The 23,577-nt window shown below is 47.0% G+C and overlaps 1 protein-coding gene across 1 annotated transcript; it reads left to right on the plus strand.

Annotated features, from left to right (window-relative positions):
• Positions 1-9,868: 9,868 nt before the first annotated feature.
• On the plus strand, positions 9,869-22,640 carry LOC122364114 (the record flags this gene model as incomplete). The annotated part of the gene is made up of 6 exons (XM_043334201.1): positions 9,869-9,882; positions 10,246-10,393; positions 18,324-18,386; positions 20,396-20,520; positions 21,493-21,668; positions 22,498-22,640. Coding segments are annotated over exons 1-6 (657 nt in total), but the record flags the coding sequence as incomplete, so codon positions are not given.
• Positions 22,641-23,577: the final 937 nt, after the last annotated feature.

A 23,577-nucleotide genomic window follows, 5' to 3' on the forward strand; every position in this document is an offset into this window, starting at 1 on the left:
GCTGGAAGTTCGTAAAGTGAGGTTGAAAAAGGGATTTTGTGGGGTGCTGAACACGTAGTTCATGTTAGCTTTGATCACATACCTTTGATGTCTTAACCCTCGCCCGACGATGGGGGGGGGGGGTGTTGATGCAACCCCCCCTAAGGTTTTTTTGCAAATAACGTAAAAACAGCGGCGCATAGCGCCGCCAAATTTGACATACCCTCTGGGGCAACATTTTCGCACCTTTCCTGAAAATTTGAAGTCCCAGTCTTTTCAGGTCAGGTCACCAGGTCACAAAAACCGGTACAAGGTCAGGGGAAATTGGACTAGCTTAGCGGCAACTGAACTCCAGAGTTCACTGAAATTGGTAACAAAGTATATCATTTGATGCGCACGGACGTCCTGAGTTTACTGGTGCTTTTATTTTTGCTCTATATTTTCTAGGTAAAAAGTTATAAGCGAAAAACTTTTAACATGTTTTAGCAAAATTTTTGCACTCATACCCCCCCAAAACCCCCCTAAATATTGACTTAGAGTCACCAAACTTTCACAGGGGCGAGATCTTCTATGGACCCACCTACCCTGTAAATTTGGCGTTTCTAAGTGCTATAGGAGCCAATCGCGAGAGGGGGGTCGTACCAACCCCCCTCGGCGTCTGTGTTATGGAAAAGGCCCTCGCCTGGCGAGGGTTAACCCGCGAGTTGCTGGGGGGGGGGCGTTAAACGCCCCCACTTTTTTTCGTTGGGCTATAGCATAAAACGAGGCGCCGCAGGCGCGCCAAATTTTGGGTACCTGTAGGGAATTGATTGAAGTTTATTGTGAGTGTGACAAAGTTAAAAAAAAATCGGTCGGAAAATTTTTGAGATATCGAGGTTTTAGTGACGTCATGATTTCTGAGTTTTCGACCGAAAAAGGCATATGTTCAAAAAATCATATAAAATCACAAAATAGACATACAGACATGCCATGAACGCCATTAGACTACCAATACCATGAACAATCAAATGGCTATCTTCGATTATTGATTGTCGTTCCGCATTTTCCAAAATCTTGAACTAAATCTTGGCAATTTCTCGTGACTACTTCACGACCATGATACATTCATTTCTTAAATTGAACTTTTTGAGCCAAACACGTACATATATGATAAAATGAATGTCACATTCGTGTTCTACGCCCAAAATTACCCATAAAACATGTGTCACGGGCTGCGAATATCAGTTTTGATTTTCGGGGATAGGTATGTGCCTACCCGGTTGACCTGACCTTGACCCTGACCTATGCTTGACTGACCCCTACATGAAGCCGACACTCTTGTAGGCCTTATATGATGGATTGTGCACCGTTTTGACAGAGTTACTGACGAGAGGCGCCCATTGCGAAACAGGGGTGGAGAATTAGGGGTTTTGGGGGTGCTCGAGCACCCCCTGAAATTCAAAAGTCACCGTGCAATAGTGCTCCAGGGGTGCTTAACTTATGTCTGAGACACAAACTGTTTGCGTAAGCCGCGAGGAGAGTGATGCTGCTTGGAAAACGTACCTACACAGTGACACACGCTTTTCTACGCAAGAATTCGAAACCTCCATTCGCCAGATGCTAGAAAAGCACCCCTTGGGATTATGACAATTCTCCGCCCCTGTTGCGAAGTAGGGTAGGGTGGGGTAATTTGAACATGTGGGGCAATTTGAACATAGTGTGAATAACACAAAATTACGGAAAATCTATAAGTGGCATGACAATAAGACCAATGAGAGAAATTATCGTAACTAAAAGGGCTATCATATGAACGGGGTTTAAAGTTTCAGGGAATGAAGATGTTGACGCACAGTGTAAAAAAATCAATTTCGCAAGGAAAAACGCCTAACAACACGTCATTGCAACTTCATTGCAGCGCAAAATCTTGCATTGCTAGCGCCTAATACGCAACGGCTTTTGTTGTATAATGACCTAATCAGTGCCTTCAATCCAAGAAATTTGCTTTTGAACCCTGTTTTTTAAAATGGCAAAATAACTTTTAGCGTGGGGTAATTTGAACATAGTGTGAGAATTTGAATGAAGACAGGGATAGCTCCGAAAAATACAAAGCTCCCAGTTTCTTTTATTTTGCCAATATTTTCGACCCAAGGCAGTAACAGATAAGTGATGCCAGTTTTAGAAAATTTACGTCTAATATCCGTCTAATGTCCGGCATTTTTGTTGATTTTCCGTCCAAAAATGTTAAAGTCAACTATTTGTCCAAATATGTCCGAAAATTTATGCAGCTATCAACACTCAAAACCGTCATTTTTATTGCTTATCATGTAATTTTACCAGCCGAAAAGTTTTCATTATATTGAGAGCTTAACAAGCTTTCCATTCGCCAATCAATGCTATGCACGACTACTTTATAAAAAGCGCTGAAGTGTAGCAAGCCATCGTCCAATGTTGTCCAGTCTGCTACCTTTGTCCAACCAATTCCGAATTGGACATTGGACAAAATCAGAACTCCAAATGTCCAGGTTTCGATTGGCACCACTTTAACAGATGTAGTACGGTTGGGAGAGTTTTTATCGAACAAAAATGATAGACGTTCTGTTAATTGAAAAGGGGCGAATTCTGTCAACTGACCGGTGTGCAGCGTGCAGATATTGATACTCTGCAACTGTTATTTTTGCTGTTGTGTTGATTTTTCAAGTGAAGGTATGTTTAGAATTGTTCTGCCTATTTGTTTATGGGTCAAACAACATCGGTGCTGGCGAGACTATCGTTTTTATGACAGGTAAAGGCAGTATGTTCAAATTACCCCACGGTGGGGCAATTTGAACACACCGTGACTTGGTGGAGAAGTGAGGCTATGCTATTCAAGGTATGCTCGGCTCGTCCAAAAATGAGGCTTGCATGGTGAAAGCAAGTGACACTTGCGCTACTGAAGCAGTTTTTCTTCATCCAGGGTTGAACTGGAATTTGGTACAATGGAGAAGACGTAAAAATATGTTCAAATTACCCCACACTACCCTACTGAAGTCCATGCTACTGAAAGCCCGATTTTAGGTGTTTGACCTGACCTTGACCCGACCTGTGACCTCAAAATTCAACTTTAAAGTACTCATCTGAAGCGTCTTGTCGCGTTCTTTCGTTTGACGCCTCGTTCGTTTCGCTGCGCCTCTTGGTTCTCGAGTTATCGGCTGTGGGCGTTTAACGCCCCCCCCCCCCCCAGCAAACGGTGGGTGGCGAAATACCCCAGCAACTGCCGGGTTAATGTATTTAGGCCAGGTCGGGTCAGGTCAGGTCAGGTCAACCATTAGGTGACCTGCCGGCCATCCATAGCAGGTGTTGACCACTATTGACAGCTTCGTAGCATACGAGGGCACCAAAACTATTTCATAAATCTCCAAATGGGAATTCGAAATCAGCCCCAGAAACTACCCTAGAAACATGTAAAACTCGAAATAGTGAAGCAAGGTCATCAAAGTTTGACTTTGACCTGACCTTCACGGGACCTTGAAACCCACACCAAAAAAAAAGATTGGAAATTGCGCGGATAATGTGAGCCTCAGCCGACATACGCCAATTCGCAATTCCGGTCGAACATGGTCTCGAGAATTAGACCACAGGTCAAAGGTCATTGGGGTCAGGGTCATTAAATTTGAAGAGTATGTGTAAAATTGATTAAATCGAGGGTACTGAAAGTTTCGTCGCGGTTGGCCGCTTTTTGCGCGAATTATTCGCGAAAACCGGGAGGGGGTCCGTTCGACCCCGCTATACCTACCTATGTAAGTGCGAGTGTTAACCCTCGCCCATGTAGGGGGGGGGGGTTGGTGCAACCCCCCTGAGGTTTTTCTTAGCTACACGCCGAACCGTTTCAGATAGCCTGCTCAAATTTTCAGTACCCTTTGGGGCATCCTTTGCGCAACTTTTGGTAATTTTTTTTGTCAAGGTCATGTCAGGTCACGGAGTTATGACGTCATAAAGGGAACAACCTCCGGCCAGATTTACGCTAAATTGGAGATTGCTTCACATTGGTATAAATGCCGACTGACCTGACACACTGATGGATTGTTTTAGAATCATAACTGGCTGATTTGACATTGGCACAATGTCCGTTGACCTTTTCAAGGTTACTAAAGGTCAAGGTCAGGTCAGTGACCTCGGTTGACCTGTAATGACTTCTTGCACTTGTATGCCTTTTCGGGGTATTTTGATGCCCTGAATTCGAATTTGCTATCCATTTCAGGCATCGTCGGTTGCGACCCCCACCAAACACGATTTGGCAGCACTGTAATGACGCCTGCTGGGCGTGAAGTTTTCCCTTCACCATAGGGTTTACAGTACACACAAATTGGTCAAAGTTTGAGCCAGGATATACTAGTCTAAAAATGCAAAAAACGAACAAATTTTGGCATCAATAGATTCAGCATTTCATCGTGTGCCTCAAACCGTCCATCATTTGGCCTCAAAGGAGGTAAAAATTGTTCAAAATCGAAGTTGAAAAGATGCTTTCTGAGCACATAATCTGGTAGCAATCACGTGACCTGCTATAAGCAGCCTATCGATAATTTACAAACATAATTATTAATATGCTGCTTTAAACAACATTAATCATACATTTTGAACTTTCAGTACTTTAAATAAGGTCAAAACATCGCAAAACACAAAAGTTAATACAATAGTCACGTGGGTGTCAGGAAATGTCACAGGTGCGTCAAATTTGTGACTGGGGCTTTACTTTCAAACATCGGATCTACCTGTATCTTATAGGTATCTTGGTCGGTTGTTTCTTGTAGTTCATTTTGGGTCAGGGTCAGGTCAGTGACGTCACACGCCTGACGTGACGCAATGCACAAATGACCTTGCAGACTTCCGATGCTCCCAACGCATCATTTTTAGAGTTATGACATCGAAATACACACCAAACGATAGAGAATTGATCAAGGGTCACGATAGTGAAGGTTTCAAGTCGATATCTCTTACCGTTTTGCCGCAATCGGCGCGGAAATCTGAAAAAGTTAGATTTTTCCGAAAATTTGACCTTTGACCGGTCATAAGTAGGTCAAATGTTGACCTAGGACCAAAAAATATACCACCAATCGCGAGATCTCGTTGAGAGCAATCCGTTGGTCTTTTCCACTAAGCTCTACGAGTTACGACGCTTCGTTTTCAAACGCCAGGGGGGGGGGGTCGCACCAACCCCCCCCCCCCTGCATGGGCGAAGGTGGCAAAACACCGTTTACGGGCGAGGGTTAAGTCACTAAAAATCTGTCTTTAAAGTAAATAAGTTTATTCCTCGAGCTGAGAGGCCAAAGTTGTACAGTTGGAGTGGGTACTTTAACACATCATGTAGGTATGTGCTTACATGCATGCATACATTCTCGAATTAAACATCAATAATACCCACTAAAGACATATTGCTCTTTGGAACGTCGCTTTCGGTATGGGGATATCGTGGGTCTGAGCCAGCTGACACGGGTGACACCCCCTCAGTGGGGTTCTGGCATGGTCTGCGTTGGATCACCCACCACCACAATGGGCGGTTCCTCAAAACCAGCGTAATTCAGACCGGTGTGAGGCGGCGACGTGAGGCACGCAAGTGCGGGACCGTCCCCATGCCGTGGCGGTCCGGGTCAGGAGAGCAGCCCCCTCCCCGCGCGGCGGGCGGTCGCCCATTCATCCGCGACCCCAGCCCCATGACTGAGGGGTTGACAGAGGGCAAACATCACGTATTTAAACTGGGCAAACAGACGGTGTTCTACGCTAGGGACATCTCGCGGCTGTGATTTACGATACTGCTTCGCCAAACTGCCTTTAGATGGTGGGTCAGTCGGTGTCCGTCTGCTGCTGTGCGCCGAGAATTAGCCCTATAAATTACCATGAATTACACCTTCTAGTGTGACGATACAGTCACATTATCATATAGGTCGCGTTAAGATGCATATGAAGAAACGACTGCGTTGAAAAAATATGTCATTTCATCGAACGCTGAAATGCTCGAAGTGCTCGCTAAAAAATGAACTCGCTAACTGAGCCCTCAAGGTCGGCTGCCGTGTTGCATTGCATTTAAGCCAAAAACGCGGACTGGGTGTAAGTTGTCGAGAAACAATTTTTGGCCTGAAGTGTTCCCTAAAGTATTATCTACATAGATCCAGGGAACATATTTGCTATCTCTGATGGCTTAGGAGATATTGAATCGTAAGTCCTCCGGTGTACCCTGTTTTGCGGCGGCCCACGTGTTAAAAGCTGCTGAACATTTTTACTTTGACCAAAAAACGCGGGCACAGTTTTGTCTGTACGAAAATGACTTTCGTCCTATCGCATTCCACGTGGGCTGAAAATTCAGAAACCAGGGAACATATTTGCTACGACCAGTACTTTTCACAATTCAGACCGAAACGTGAAAAAATAGCCCCAAAACCCTATGGCGGGCACGTCTCCGCGGCGCCCGGCCGCGGGTCGCTAGTTCCCGAAACGACACACCATGTATCAGCAGGCTATCATTTTTCACCTTATGCTATATCATAAGCGACAAAAACTATGACAGGTGTGATTCCTCCTGCAATAGAAACCTCTGGCAGATGATATACGCCTGGAAAAGTAGCCAAAGACAGAAAGTTTTACTCCAACAAACGAACCATCCCGACGAAGAACATCTCTCGGAACACTTCCGTGCAAGATCAAGAGTGTATAATTATCCTGGGCTAAACACCTTCTTTCGAGAGAAGGGTCATCCAAGAGAGGAGGACTCGGGAGAGGACGCCTGTCCAAGGGAGGACCACCCAGAGAGGACAGCCGAAGGAGGGGTTTTGTAAAGGGCCACCGCGGAAGTCAACTCTCACGTGCAGTGCACATTCGGGCAGAGAGCTCGGGCGGAAGACTGACATACTCTCGGTGGTGGAGGACGATCCTCGAGTACAGAGTCACCCCCGAGCGGAGGACCCGAGCGGAGAAACTGTGCGGAGGACCCAGCTGGAGGACCAGCCCGGGAGGACCGGCCCGGGAGGGTGACGTCGTCGCCGTCGCGCGCCGAGTATCGATCGTCGGCGTCGGCGTCGGCTCTTGGTGTCCGTGTGTGTGGGGCGGCCCGCCCAGTGAGCCGCCCGGCGGGTGGTGAGTAGCGACCGTCGACGGTGTCGCTGCGGAAGCACCGACGGACAGCGGTGTCTCGTCGGCGATCGTTCTTCAGACGTCATCGCAGGCAGCACGGACTAGCTCTCAGCATGGACCTCTGACGGATTCAGGTGAGCTCCAGTCGTGCAGGGCGCTAGTGCTGTGGTGGGGGAAGTTAAGTTTTGAAGGGAATTGGTACAAAGGAGCAACGATATCAGAGCTAAAAAAAACTGATGGGCAGGACACAGATGTAATCTTTTAGCTCCGATATGAGAAATTCCGCTGTCTGTTGCTTTCCAATTCTTAATGTCATGAAAGGACAAGCAAAACATATCATCACGGCATTTTCACAAAGTCCGAAACAACCCTGTATGTACTCTTGCAAGTCAAATGAATATTTTCGTCATTATTTTCACGTAGGGTGGCAAGGTCCGTTCCAACCGAAATCCACCAAATATTCCACTCAAGAATGTTAGAAAGACGTGCCATATCTAAGGGCGATAAATGGCCAAACCAAAAGCATTGCAGCAGCTACAAATGACTTTCAATCCCGATTGTTCTCTGGTATCAGTGAAGCGACGGTTTGTTGTGGTGCAATGAGACTAGAGCAAAACTTTAGCTCGGTTTACAAATCAGGCGAGTGGTTTGAAGTAGTCGTTTCCATCGCCCTTCACTGCTTCTTAACTAAAATGGCTAGTGGCATGCTTTTAAGAGAGATGACGTCAGCTTGTCAGTGGCAATGGCTTTTTAGGCAAAGCACTGGTCTACACGTCAACCATACAGCCTAGTCATCTGCTCTGCTCCTTATCACACATCGCAGTTCAAGTCAAAGAAACGCCCAAGCCAAATAATTATTTTATGTTACGTACGGTAGCTTCGTATATTTCTCTCCTTCAAATATCAATTTCATTGACACGTAATCAAACTCCGCGTCGATGTTTCGATGGGGAAAGAGGATCATTAGCTTTTACCGGTGCAGAGCTGCACACGAACTTCACACACTTTTCTACGGAAACGACAACGTCGGGTAATTGAACGTCCCGCAAACCCTGAAACTGAGCCGAACTCATCTTCCTGTTTATCCGCTAGGCCACACTGACTAGATCCTGCATCGGTCTCCCCTCATTGACGATTCCCTAATGTCTTTGGGCTCTGAGCTAACTTTAGACCCAATCAATGTGTTCGATACAGGCTTCGCAAAAACACACGATCATTCTGCTTGATGACAACAGGAAATGCCTGGTGGACCGATCGTTGGTTTTGTGGGATTTCCTTTAGCAAGTAAAGGATTAGAAACTGCTTTTTGGATAGCTGGATAAACGGGAAGAAAGCGGGAGCGTCATCAGTGAATGCGTTATGACATCTCTTCTCATGTGCTGCAGCTGAGGACGATTGAGATCGAGAATAGCACGCAAATGTGTTTGACTTTCCCAAATAAAAACTTATATTTCGCAAAGAAATTTCATCAGCCGTAAACATTACATTTCCATGGAAAAAAATCAAATTTGTGGGTTATATATAAATAATCCTTGCTAAACCTCAGATAATCTATGGGGTGTCCCTCCCTTGCTTTCATCAGTCGGCCTGTAATAAACAACTCACAGACCACTTTCAACGGGCTTTAAGTCCATAAAGTAAAGTAAAGTGAAGTAAAGTATAAAGCCTTCTGAACAAGGATAATGTGAGAACACCATTAATAATTTTTGCTCCGAAAATTGACTTATTTTGACTTATTTTTTATTTATTATTATGATAAATATCCGTACCTACTGGCATGTTTGTATACAACTACGTGGTGGTCGATTCCCTACTCGGAGCGTCGTGGTATCCCAATAGGCGTTCATCTATCAGGCCGCGGTCTAATAACGTCCACGTGCGTGTGCTCCTGTTCACGAGAGGCATTGGCAGCGTCGGCACGCGCTTCCGGCGCGGCGCGGCGTCCACAACGGGCTACGTAATCACCCCGACATCGGACGGGAAGGACCGGCGGCATCCATTGTGCGATCGATTATAGAGAAAAGCAGGAATGGTGATATTTACGAATACAGCATGGCAGTACAAATCACGCACACTTTATGATGTTAAATTACGCCTTTGGCAGATTTTTGATAAATCTGGATAACTCAGTATTTGTCACCAACAATGTCGGCATAGATAGCTGCATTTCAAGACGGGTGACGTGGCCAAATTTGCCATGAAAGCTGCTTATCACAATTAGCATGATGCAACTACAACACTTGACACGGGTACCTGAGGATTTGGCATTCACGTTAAACAACGCCTCCTCACAGAGATGAGGCGTTGCTCTTGTTCTGATGGGAGCGCTTACCCCCACGGGACAGAGAATATTCATGGTCCACTTTTACAGTGACATTTAGACACATAAAGTTCACGATTAATGACACCCGGAAGATTCATGGTGACCATTAAGCTTCGCAAAGTGATTTGTTGCTGCGGAAAATAATCACACAAGGCTGGGATGGCGAACATCGCCGCCATTACTTCAGATGAGGCTCGAGACCGCCACGGAACCACCTCGGTGGAGAGCAGCTCTTCCTCGAAACCGCCAGAGAAATGAAAGAAAAGCCCGTATATCATACGAAGAACAAGCACCAAGTTCTCGTCCTTTTTAGTTATGACTGATGCCAAAAGTGATAAATGTGACTGCTCCCTGAACATTGTTATACAATGATCTGGTTATCCGAAACATATTGGTATATGAAATGTATGTATTGCGAGCGGTACGCCCGCAGTTACCAGCAATGAAGTAGAGTTCCTTGTCTTCGCTGTTTGCTGTTTCTACATTCCCACTTTCTCTATGTAAGGCCTGTCACCCTCACAGATCTCTCTGACCATCCCGTATTGTCCTCACAGGCATTTGACCACCTCCTCGTCGTCCTCTGACAGATCACTCTGACCAGCCCCTATCCTTTCTAAGAAAGGTATGTATTTCTATCGTCCTCGCAGGTCTCTGACCGCATTTGTCGTGCTCACCGATCACCCACTGTCCTCTCATAGTCTCTGACCAGGTCCAGTTGTCCTCCCTTCAGGTCTTTCCCATCCATGTCCCATATCATCCCTACGGGTACCCGACCACCTCTATCAACCTCACAGACCTCTGGCCACCTTTTATCGTCCTCTCGCAGGTCTCTAACCAGTTAAAACCCCTCCCGTTCTCCGCAGGATGCCGCGCAGGCGAGCGGCGCTGATGCGCCCGCTGGCCGCCCTGGCTGCGCCGGGCACCTTCCTCTTCTGCAAGCTCTCCCAGCTGCAGGAGACTGCCAAACGACGCGTCACAGAGCGTGAGCTCAAACAGCTCAACCATAAAATCGTGAGTAGTCGGCTGCACAGCTCGTCCGGCGCACGAAATGCGTCGGATGGGATTACCGTAAGACTGCCTAATAAGGTGCAGTTAATTATGGCAGAGTTTTATTATCTTCGGATAAAACTTCGATTGAAGTTGAAGCCCCATGAACCCAACCTTGATAAAATATGTTGCCAGCATTACACTACAAGCCTCCCATGATGTGTTCTGATAAGGGTGCGGTGGTTATTTACAGTGACATAACTCGCGTAATATCGCGTCATTACGTCAAACTCACAATACAAATCAAATCACACAGAGAATGGCCTTAGAAGCTGAACCACTTCAAATTTACAGAGGCGGCTTCGTTGACCTTTCGGTAATGTTAGCGCCCGACATTGGGACAGACCAATTGCCGACCGTTGTTCACCCTTATTGATCTAACAGCACCCTATTGAGCGCGACACTGGCTCACATCTATTTCACAACTGTTTGCGGCCCAAGTGATCATTAGCAGAAACCACCGCAGACCGCCGGCCTTCACCAGCATTGTTTGTTCGGCAAAACGTCCGGCGCTGTTTAACCAGCTCAATCGATGGTTGGCAGGGATAACGAGCCTAACTCAGCCCACCATCGTGGCCGATATGCGAGACTATAACCTTGAAAATAATTGAAAATAAATCAATACAGGTTTCAAATGGCCGTGACCGAGCCATTTCTACTAAAGGGGTTGGTGGAAAACGAGAAGCTTCTTCTCCTGCCTTGCCAATTTGGGTTTTAGGCATGAGGCTCGTCGATAATGTCGATATTTCCAAACCATTCACATGTCTTGAAAGCGATAATTTAGCCCGTATTCAGTTCCACTCCCAACTAAATTTGCATTCATCATCTCTGTTAGCTTGGCTAGCCCGTTAGCATTCTGCCTGCAGCAAAAACTCAAACCATGCGCTCCTCCAGCCGACACGTCATTAGTAACCGCCTGACGAGCCTTGTCGTTGGTAATTGCCGCGGTGCCATCGCGCCCGTGGTCGGCCGGAGAGATGATTCGAGCAATAGCGCCCGACCGTCTACTGGCTGTGATTCGCATTGGTCGGGTAGATCCCCCATTAGCCGGATGATCGGGTGGCAACAGCTGACGGCTCTGTCACCTCCTGGATGTGGGTCGTGGTAGTCCGTGCCTCCCCATGGCATCTGTCCTCCCCCCATCGTACCTACCACAACGCTCGTGGGATATCGGTGTGTCGAATGGAATGGGGAAGGGGACGGGAGGGGGCAGTGTGGAGAGAGTTTCATGAAAATCAAACGTCCCTTTCAAAGATGATTCATATTTTGAATCTTAGTAGAATCTTAATTGAATATAAAAAATGAACGCTGCAAGTGCAGACCCTTTCAGAAGCGATAATCCAATCGCTAATCGCAATTACCTTTTAACCTTTCTTGCCTACGTTCTGTCTATGCGTCAGGTTTTTACATATCAGGGAATTTCCTCTTGCACGTTTTGCAACACCCAACATCGACAGCTGATATGTCACGTGAGTCATGCAGGACGGCAACAGCAATGTCACAAAGTCACAAAGTCAAAGTCATGCGGCCTGTAATGCATATTGTAGTTGGAATTTATCGACCGAGATGGCATGTTAGTGCAGAATGCAGTCACGTTACTTCCTACGATTGCCGCGTGTAGTCTGCATCTGCAAGGAAGTACCTTCCCAGTGCCTTCTTTTTCGTCGAGATATCAGACCAACGCGATTTCAGAAGCTTTAAAATAGGTACTTCACGACCGCTTCGCCGAACCCAAGGAAAAAGTAACGTATGGTCTATTCCGGGCTTCACCTGACGAAATTCACTTATCCGTGCCGCTGATGCGAGCTAATACACCTTTTTGCACTCAAAATAGGCATCTTTTCATTCAATTTCGGCGAATTGCATTCAATTTCAGCGATCTCTCTATTCCGCCGAAATTGAATGAAAAGATGCCTATTTTGAGTGCAAAAAGGTGTAGTTACGTTCCTGGCATTGTGCGTCAGCATCATACCAGAATACTACAACACTGACTGATGCGCATCGTTCGCCGAAGTTCTTTTAATGCGCACGATAAAATCAATATCCAAAAAATGAAAAAATGAATGTTTGCTCTCACTAAGCGGAAGATGTTGTGATGATTGTCAATTATTGTCACTCATTTCAATATTTGATAGCAAGTAGAAACAACTTCCTCTGCTGCATTACAATAAAACAACATAAAACATGAAAAACAATCCTAAGCTCGGTGGCCGCCAGCAGCAAGACGCTCCATGAACGTTATCTACAGATATCGGACCCGCGAACTACAGCAAGGTTTCGAGGTCACGTGGCGTGCAGTCAGCGCTTGATGCCCGATGTTCCGTGCTGCCCATCCGGTGCGGGCTCTACCAACTATCGGGAATCACGTGACAAGCCGCAACATCGAAATGAGACGCCGGGAATGCATTACATTATAGTTACGCAGTTTACAGGAATTCCATCACTGGGATTGTAGTTGAAGCGGAGTAGCAAATTACTATGGGCGTAACGGGATACAATTTACGCTTGGCATCTGGCCTAGTCATTTACGACGTGTGCTGTTATAACCCGCGCCCTGATGGGGGGGCCATTTTGCCCCCCCCCCCCTGTGGTTTTTCTTAAATAGCGAGAAAACGGCGGCGCGCAGCGCCGCCAAATTTTGGGTACCTTACCGGGCATCAATTTGACACCTTCACACAAAATTTCAAGTCACAGGTCACCTCAGGTCAGGAGTTATTAAGGTCAAACTGAGGTCATATTCGAGTAAAAATGAGCAAAAAACATGACATCTTGAAACGCTCACCAATTCTACAGTTAACAAGCAATTTTAAAGTTCTTTATGTGGTTGTGTAGAGAAAAGACGGCGCTACAAAACTGCTATCTCGGATTTTCGAAATTTTGGGATTTTGACCCCCAAAAATCAAAAAAATTGATTTTTTTTAGAAAAACTCAAAAAATTTCCAAAAGTTTTTCGAATTTCGAAAAAACCGGAATATATGTGATAGCCCCTGCACTCTTCGATATACATACCAAATTTTAGATCGATACCTCTTTTTTTGGGCAAGTTATAGCGAAAAAACTGTTAAAAATTGATGACGTCAAATTTTTGAACTCTAGACCTCGTAGCGCAAAACGGAGACCACCATTGAACTCCCCGTGACGAGCTGCATCGAATCGATACCCATTTTATGCAAAAATATCAACTTTGAAATTTGACCTAATTTGACCTGACCTTGACCTGACCTTGACCTGACCTTGACCTGACCTTGACCTGACTTTGACCAAAACGTGACCTAAGCTGGCCCTAAAGTCTGTCTGATCCACATAATCGCATTTGTCATATAAAATGGACCATAAAACATGTATCACACGACACTTTCATATTGTGACCCCCCAGTGACCTGACCTCTGTGACCTGACCTGGTATCAGTGACCTCAAATAGCAAAATATGTGTTTGAAGAACATTTCCCCATCGATGATTTTCAATGAAATGCATTTTACACGATTGTACAACGCATTTCTTGAAATGCCTGTAAACGGTGAAAATTCGACCTTTGACCTGACCTGTGACGTCATCGGTTTGACCGAGGTCAATGAAATTGGGTCACAAGGTAGTTCCCCGTTGGGGCTATCCAACACCGTTTACCGCTTGTCGCTATGTTGCGTGGTTCTCGAGATCTGAGGGGGGGCCAAAATGCCCCCCCCCCCCATCAGACCGCGTTGCTCGGCAGACCCCATCTGGGCGCGGGATAATATACGAACATAGAAGAACCACTCATAATGTCGTAAATCCACATGACCAAAGCTGAAAGCAATGGTATGCGTGCATATTTATAGCGTCTTATTCCGTCTGCCACGCCCGCTAAAAAGCTGGCAAATTGCCACCAAGAGGTAATCTAATAAGACTTTCAATTATGGGTCCGATAGTGGATCGAGACGGTAACGATTCACACCCACTCTGGGTCAGAGATAAGCCTCGGTGCTGTCGTCAGATGAATGCCAGGTGATAAGATCAAATGTCACTCGCAGATGACTCGTTTGGGAACGAGGAAATCAGCTTTGGGAGCGCTCGGGTCTTCCGGTTCATTCGGTTTCGCAGGCATTTCGTATGTTTTATGTTGATCAAGTGATGCGTCACTACCACTGATCTACACTGGACACATTTCCACATACTTGGTGGATTTGGAGAGATGAATAATAACCTGTGTTGATTTGATAATTACTTTTCTTCATGTTCCCACGTCACTCATGCTTTGAATAATTTGCATGAGGGCACCGACAGTATATTGTGCAAATGCCCAACTGCTTACTGTAGCCTAAATGATGATTTCAAGAAATGGCGATCTCAAGTATTGATCCAGTCTCCAACTTTGTTCAGGGCGCAGCTGCTATAACGAGGCTCCGACCATCACTTCCCGGACTCTGAAGTCGCCGCCTTGCATCCGAAGTGACGACATGACCTTATATTAGTCCAATTATCAAACTCGTCCGGCGCTAATCGAGGGTCGGAGGTGAAATGGCGGCTCACTCCTCCCCACGTGTTCAGAGAAACGTCCGTTCAACCGGAGATCACGGAGGAAACTTTCCGATGTCATTCAGAGGTCACCGTCAAGCTGTCAACGGATTAAAATATATCTGTCGCACTGCGGGACTACGAAATGTACAGCATTCATAGGCAGAGAGCCTATGCAAGCCTTTTTCGGTGTTTCGGAGCTAGTTTTATTTCAAAAATTCTTCCAGTTGACAAAGCTTGGTTGTCGTATTGCATGTGCTTGATAGCAAACGTTTGAACATTAATTAACCTTCCAGGCGGTGGGGGGGGGGGGGTATTTTTTTTGCCCCCCTTTAATTCTCTATGTTACCAAATATTTCTTGACATTTTAATCAGCCGTCTCTGTAACGAATCGCTCATCAGCAGCTTTGCCGTCATTTCAGAAACTAAGCTCAACTTACATATATTTATTCTGAGCAGAGTGCGGCAGACTCTGGCTGCTCATATTTCGGCCTTTGCTCGCCCCGGCTGAGTGCAATCAAGGCAGCGGCCGCTCCTCTCACTACGAGGCGAAAATTGCAGTCTTCGGCCCAGCCGGCTGGAAGGACCATCCAGGGCCGACGGAGCGGCGGCGGCGGCGGCGGCGGCGGCGCCGACAGGCGGTTCATCAGACTGAGTGATGCGATAAAACGACGGCTGGATCCGCCCGCTCCGCCGCCACCGGCGCAGCCTCCGCCGCCGCCGTTACTGGGGGTGATTGTCAGAGGTTTTTTTGTTCCGAAGCAGCGCAGAACGGAGCGACGCTACGGGTATCGTTTGGGCTGACGCCGTAGGCGGATGACGGAAAACATGGAGATGGGCCCGCGGCAACGAAAAAGGACGTGATGGATAGGCGATGGCAAGCGGCATTCGTTCAAACGCATTAAGGATACTTTGGAACAAATTAGATGCATTTATAATGAAAACGCCAGTGATACGCTAATTGGAACGCACAAGGAAGATTTCAGCTGACATCAGGCTTGGCACTCTAGCTAGTTTGTCCAAGATCAAAGTCGTTGGTACTCTGAAGTAGGGCGTAACCTCATACGAGTCGAGTTTCTGTTGAGTCAACCGTTTCATCATGTTAGGTCAGCTGTGTGATCATCCGTTTGATGATCCAAAGCGTCTCCAAGCTTAGTACTTCTGACGTTCGATGGCGGTTTATTGGGCACGTGACGTCATATCTGAACGTGACGTCATCCAACGGCAATAAAGGAGCCTGTGATGACGAAAGAGTGATCAGTGAAGATGCACCGAAATGTTGAAAAAGAAAAAAGGTCAGATATAGCATCAATTTCCATGTAGCCCGAAGCCATAATCCCTGAGCGATCAATATCGTATAAGCTAGCTTGGATTTATGAGGAAAAAGCAGACGAATCTGGTCACGGCAGAAGGCTCCAGCAAGAGATAACATCCACCGAAATCTCTGCTGATGCGTCATTTTGCCAGAGCTTCAACGGCATGCAGGATGCACACATTGTCCGCTGTAGTCTACCTTCTACTGTGAGCTGTGCGTTACCATTTCATCCTTGAGATTATCCCTGATCATGAGACTGGTTCTGGAGCTACCCCCTGACCCCTGCGCCCTTTTCCAACCTGCCCTGCCGACGGTGGCGGCCAGCCGGCAGATTGTCGCAACAAATGGTGATTGTTGCGGATAAGAGTCGGGATTTGTGGGTGGCTCGGAGCGCCTTCTCTCCTCGGCGGCGGAAAATGGCCGACGATCAGCAGTGCCGCGCCCCATAGAGGAAAAGAAGTGGCCACCACGGGACGCGGGCTCATCATATTATAGGGAACAGCGTAGCTAGCAGCTACTATGCATTTGCTTAATTAACGTATCTCTAAAATTTACAAACAGACATTCCGTGTCTTCTTTGAGGCAATGTCTTTCTTTCGCCTGTTCTTCATCGGTTGTTTTCGGCTTTCTTGTTCGTTATGCAGGAGCGAGCCCCGCGAAGAGAGCACTAAGATAACCTCATTTGTTAGCGCTGTAACGACGCTATGTAGGGCGACCCTGATGGTCTTTATGTGTTTCCCGTGGTTCCAGGATCTGTAGATAGCTGTGGGAGCCGATATGTGACGGTGGTCTACAGAGACTGTCGGAAAAACTCACATTAGCTGTCCTCCAGTCAAATGGCAATGGAATTTGAAATGTAAAGCCAACTTCGACTGGCTCATACAGCTAAATCACATTTATTTTGTACCATGAAAAGTGAAAGATATTTACTGTATAATATACTTTGGAAAGAGATACTATTGAATATATTTGTCAGAAATGTTACCATTGTAATGTGGAAGTATAGGGGTGTAATAACTCGCACAAATGCCTGAATCGCGCGTAGATACACCAATCATAAGTAATAGTGAGATGAGGCATACACTATGCGTACGTAAAGCAAACAACAGAAAATTAAATTCTATCATGTGCGCACATAACGTATCTTGAAAAAGTCGAGGGCGGTAGCATTGTATCGTAACGTAAACGTGGCTCCAGGGACGACCGCTGAAATTGCCCGGGGACCCTGGGAACAGGAAGAGGAACAGAGGCCCGCCAGATGAAAGGACATTTCCACAAGTGGGAGATGGATCTACCTTCGACGTAACTGGTGTCGTGCGGCTAGATAATTAGGTCATCTGCAGATCAACGCGCAGTCTTATATCATCTGAGACATGATGAATGGCACTGAACTGTCATCTATCACATGCTGAGTTCAACAGATGGGATGAAACATATGATTTACCATCCTAAGACTTGAGCCTTAGAGATTGGACACACGAACAAGAAAGTGCGTGAATTGTTAACTGTTATAAACAGTGCTGAATTAACAAGCTGTATTTTCTCCGCTTACACTTACGTGATATTAGTTACCTAAGGTCCTATTCATTTTTACGAACATATGTAGAATGGCGATGTTTTCTATGCACCCCTGCAGCGTGGAATTAAAATCCAATTAAAATAACCCTGAGGTGGAGACCCGCACGATCCGAGCGTATAACGAGGTCGTACCGTGACCACCCATGGGATCTGGGGATCTCACTGCCATGCATACCAATGTCGTAACGACATCACAGGATTAACAGCTCGCTGGGGGTTGCGGGATGCAGTGCAGCCATGCAGTGCAACCTGAGTTGGTACCAAATGGGAGAGAGTCGTGGCTGAAACAAAAAAGTGAGTGTGAAGCGTTCAGCTACGTAAGCAGGTCGCAACGCTGCTGATCGTTGGGTGCAAGCAGATTATTTTTACGCAAAAGGTAAACAAGCACCGGAGGCACGAGAAAATGCAAAACTAAATGGTCAAAATGCTATTTCCACCAATGTTGTTTAGACGAGGCGTTGGCTGGTGTATAGTTATGATGTTCGTGACATATTGTTCTGTTTGACAGGATAAACTGCTATTAAAACTGGATGAATCGGAAACGGAGCCGGCCAAGTCAAGGGATGAAGAGGTGAGCCTGTATGTTTATCGTACACATCAATCCTATATTTGTTTGACAAGACTCTCCTGATACAGCATAGCGTAACAAATATTGGAGCGAAGCACTTGAGTGTGTAATGCGTATGCCGTTGTTCAATGTTTTAGAGTAGAACAAAATGCTTAGTATGCCGATTTCGCAAAGCAACGGCAACTAAGCAATCGTCCTCGTGACAAGCACCCACAGTCCGCCAAACTCAGCCGGACTCTGTATTCATGTATTCTGATTGATACAGCCGTTAGATTCTCAGCCAGCGTTCCGCCACATTGCTAGTCCAAGAGCGGTTGGCGAGCAGCGCTTCAGCCACCGAATCTTCCATCGTGGATGGTCACTGCGCCACCGAACCTAGGCGCCGTCGCTCGCAACTTTAACACAGAATGGTTTCATTTGCATAGAAATAGACAGCGATGAGGCAGTAAAAATTCCATCAATATGTGACGGTGTGTCCCTAAATGGACGTAAAGCTGAGGAGAATGATGATGTGCTCAAGGACCGACCCGAAAATGCAGGTTTTGAAAGAGTCGGGAGGTAGAATGTTCGTTACCTCACTGGGGGGCAGGTGTTCGTGAAGCTCATGTCGTAAATAATAACGGTTACTTTCCAGAAAATTGGCATCTGATGCAACACATAAGGCAGGTTTCATTTCTTCTGGGTTCAAAAAATCCATTGGGAGCATTATTATAACTTGGTATAGCTGTGCATAGTATATGGTATTAGGACAGTGCTGGGCGGATGCAATTTATCATAGATATTCTAAGGGTCATTTTTTATGTTTAAAAACTATATGCATTTTTTCAATTAAATGCCAAAATTGTTTGTATATTTAAACTGTGAAACTACATATGTTACGTCTATCGAAACCAAGTCAAATACCAGAAGGATTATTTTAAAATATGTAAACTGCTCAATTTCATAACATCCGTATACGTTTTATCTCGTACTCAACTCGCTCAATTGAACTCGCCCACATCACCCGCACAGAATATTCGGCGACGAGCACCCACTAAGTCCCGCAGCCGCGAGCACCGCGGATTACGTCCCCGTGTCCTGTCACCGCCCCCGGACACCTCCCCGGAGCCGGTAGCGAGCGTCGATGGATCGGTCTTCCCCGGCGGATATGGATATCCGGTGGGGGCCCGTCGACGCCGTCGCACCCCCCGGGGCAGGAGGAGGCGTGGCCGACACGGCACGACGCTGGCGACGCTGGGCATCGACGCTGTAGCGAGAGAGGGGTGGTACCCCAGCAACGGGAGGCACCCAGTGTGAGCGACGGCCTGTCCCCTTTCGTTAGCCTCCGGACAGGGGAGAGCTATCTATGGTGGCCTCTGATGGCATGTCAGAGATACTGAATGGCCGTTGTTGGAAAGATGGTGATGAAGAAGACGAGACTGCCTGTAGGAAACATGTGAGTGATGAACGAAGTGACAAAATTGAACACAATGAGTTATCGGGTTGGATTAATTATTTTTATCGGGTTGGATGAACCGTTATACTCCGTTATAATTCTGACGCTACAGCATACATTATTGCTCTGTGAGAAATAAATCGAATTGGAAGTAATGACACCGAAGACAACCGCCTATGTTGTCAACGCGAACGCTAGGACGGAACGCTGTAGGTTGCGTAGCTACCGCTAGATGGCAGGGTCAGTGCGCGCCTGAAGATAGGCTGTGCCGCATAACACCACCACGAATAGTGTACAGCGCGGTGCGGCGGAAAGAGTTGAGCCGTTTTGGTCGCAACTGAACTCGTATTTCATTTGGTAATACTCAGCAAAATGCTGCTATTTTGTTCTCAAATCGCAGTACACATATCCCTGTCCTTGTCATCACTCATCGCTTTACCTACATGTATACTTTACATCTTTTGTATCTTGCTTTTCTTGTCTTGTTGTTGAATCCTAAAGTAGCCGACAGGCGACTTCTCCATCTATTTGTTGTGCTCTTTCACTCTCTTTTACACTCATCCCGCTCTCTCTCCAGTGTGTTGTGTGCATCAGCTCCAAGGCGACTATGCAGACCTTCCCCTGCGGACACTGCGTCGTCTGCCGCAAGTGCTTCATCAAGACCATCCAGATGACGGTGGCACAGCGGGCGCTGCCGCTCAGGTCAGTCCGAGGACTTATCATGCAGGTGGGCAGTCGTCGGTAATTCAGGCAAGCGGCCATTCACTCAGTCTGAAGGTGATGTTTATCGAGCAGTTGTTCCTTTATCCAAGAAATTATCAAATTTGTTGGCATGATTTGAATGAAAGAAATTGGATGAACTGAATTAAACTGATGGATTGGTTTGAATTGGACTGAATTGAACAAATCTGATAATTTCTTGGATAGGGGTAATTTCAAATCCAGAAACAAATATTCAGACGTATTTATTTCTAATAACTCGCATACTTAACCTTTCCCCTTTACACGCGAGAAAACTATCCACCCAGGTGATTGATCACCCACTCTGCAGCCCTCGCATGTTCCACCCGACATCGCAATGTCACCGAGCTCCGTGCTCCGCTCACGAGCCGTCGAGTCGCCGTGACAGTGCGTCCGTGTTCCGGCTCTCACTCTGAGGGGTGGCACGCCTCTCCCATCTGACCACCATCTGTCACAGTACACCGCACAGCCGCATTTAATCATGGGCCAATTACATCTACCTAATTAATTACGCGGCGCTCTAGTGGCGGTGACGTCACAATGGAGAGTGGCAGCTTCTGGTTGCCATGGTGACGGCCCGGGGCAGAGACAAGGCGCTCCTGTCGCCTCTGATGACTGATGACGGCCATAAACTCGGCTGTGACCGGCGCAACGGCAGGGATACCCAACCAGAGCAGCCGTTTCGAAAGGATTGGATTGCGGGGACAGCAATTTATCAGGCTCAACTCCACAAATCTCTTTTAATATTACATTTGTGAAATTTGCAATAACTGAAGGTCATGCACGGTAAAGAATCTGTAATACGGGTAATTGGAGCGGATGTCATGCGAAATTGTGTCTGGTCAACCATCTTTGGTCACCGGTATGAAGGTTTGTCTATGTTTGCGTTACATCTTTTTTCGATATCCACGGACTGTGATATCCTGTTTTCAGGTGTGTGCTGTGTCGTGAGCGCGTGATTCGGCTGAAACAAACCTTCAATTGCTCATACGCCATGCGTCTGCCGCTCTCCGTCTCCCAGTACTCCATGACGTCATCCGTGACGTCATCGCCCGACTGGGACCTGCCGTCGTCGTCCTCGCTCTACTCGGTCTCATCAGGCTGTTCAGGTAAGGACAGCAGACTTCGCTCAAATATGCCTAACGAGTTTCATCTCAAACCTAGACCTCTTAACTACTTTTCCACGCCCAAAGTGAGGTGCTTCTTTTGCTACTTTTCGATAGTTATAAGAAGTTTTTGGCAAAAACATTAATGTCTAAGATATTTCAATCCACGAAAAGGTCACTACCTCATTTAGCCCTCCACGGCTGACAGCGGCGCAATATCCCTCGGCATTATCACGTCCTTTCTAAGACCGGAACTCCCAACATCCTTTAACTTCACTCTGAGACGGGTATAGCCCGTCTATTTCCACATCCCCGGGCATCCCACCGGTTACATATAGAACCCCTCTCCGAGGATTCCCTCATTGAGTGCGGCGATATATCTGTGCTCTGTGCGGGACTTTCTGTCTCCATTCAGCGGGGCCTGTCCGGGGCGGCTATTGTGGGCCTGTCAGCAGCTTCAGAGAGCTGACGGAACGGACGGCAGGCGCTGATGGCCAGTGACCCGCGCTGCCGACCAGCTACATCAGCCGCAGGGACAGGAGCGGTCATTGTCAGCAAATAAAGCGCTAAATATAGGACTGTATCTGAGCTGAGGGGCTGTAAGTGCAAAATGTTGGTGGCAGAGACTATTTGCGTGTCTAGGCATGTAGAAAGGCATGGAGGCTTGTCCTTCCAACTGTGTCGGCTTCTTGGAGTGATTTTCTGCGGGATAGTCCAATGTATCTGAAGCGATCCGATTAAATACCCATGTAAGGTATCCATGTAAACTTGTCAGCTGCATGTGCAGTGTACCACCAATTCAGTCTGACTCTCTATTATGTTTTCTACGCAGTTGTGTCAGCCGACAGCCAGGCGAGCCGCCTCAGTAAGTCTTCCCTCCGCTCCGGAGCCAGCAGCGTCTCGTCCAAGAAACGTGTCACATTCGCCGTCTCGCCACTGCTGCATATTCCGGCGCAGACGGCACAATCAACGCCGGTAAGTAACCTGTAGTGAACGTACTTCGGTGCATGCAGATTTAGGATTGGATATGCATTCATGAAAAATAGAGATGCCACAGCCAGCTGTTATTCGAATGTGGACTGTAATCGCCACGCCCCGCGTGGATTGTCCATGAAGGTAATACAATACAATACAATATTCGATAGCTAGATGCTATGGAGTTACAGAACGGTGGGAATTTGTTAGCTCAATAAGACAGGCTTGAAAACAAATGTAGTAGACTCTAGTAGGAGTAGACTAAAGATTCTGTATGTTCTTACGAAAGACATGTTGCGTATGGTATCTAAACGGTAGAGGTTTGCGGAGGGTGCACTAGGTAAGTAGTTTACACAAAGATACGCGGTGGATCGTAGCTAAAATAACAAGATTAGAAGATCCCTTATTAACAGCCTGAACAAATTTCCGTCGTGAGATTAGTTCCAGGGGCCTGTCGTCAGTCGGCTTCGGAATTAAAGTCGGAAAATTCCACTGAGCGAACATTTAGCACCCCTGACGGCGCCATTTGCCACACCTCGCTCTCCGTTCGGGATGGTTTGCAGCCTGAAATGAGCCCGGTTCCAGGGAACCTCTGGACTCCCTGACCCCCGCCAGACCGGCCGGCATACGTCGGGTAACAGGAGACACCATATAGGCGCACACCAACGTTCACCCATTTCACGACGAGGTGACCTCGGGGAGGCATTGACACCGCTCCGTTTGTTGGCAATCCGATGGAAGCGCCGAGATGGGAGCCTTCCGTTGTCGCTCTGTGAGCTGATTGGTTGTCTTTGGCCGCCGACCGCGCAGGGAAGAGCGGGCAATTGGAGTCGGTAAGCAGTGAGGTGTATACGAGATACGTGTGGCGTGTGGTGCCGGTGCCGGGTCTGGATATTCCAGCTGGCCCATTCTGGGCTAGTCGGTACCCCGCGCACGT

This window comes from Amphibalanus amphitrite, unplaced genomic scaffold (assembly GCF_019059575.1).
Source record: "Amphibalanus amphitrite isolate SeventyFive unplaced genomic scaffold, NRLGWU_Aamphi_draft 000657F_arrow, whole genome shotgun sequence".
Lineage (NCBI taxonomy): Eukaryota > Metazoa > Arthropoda > Thecostraca > Balanomorpha > Balanidae > Amphibalanus > Amphibalanus amphitrite.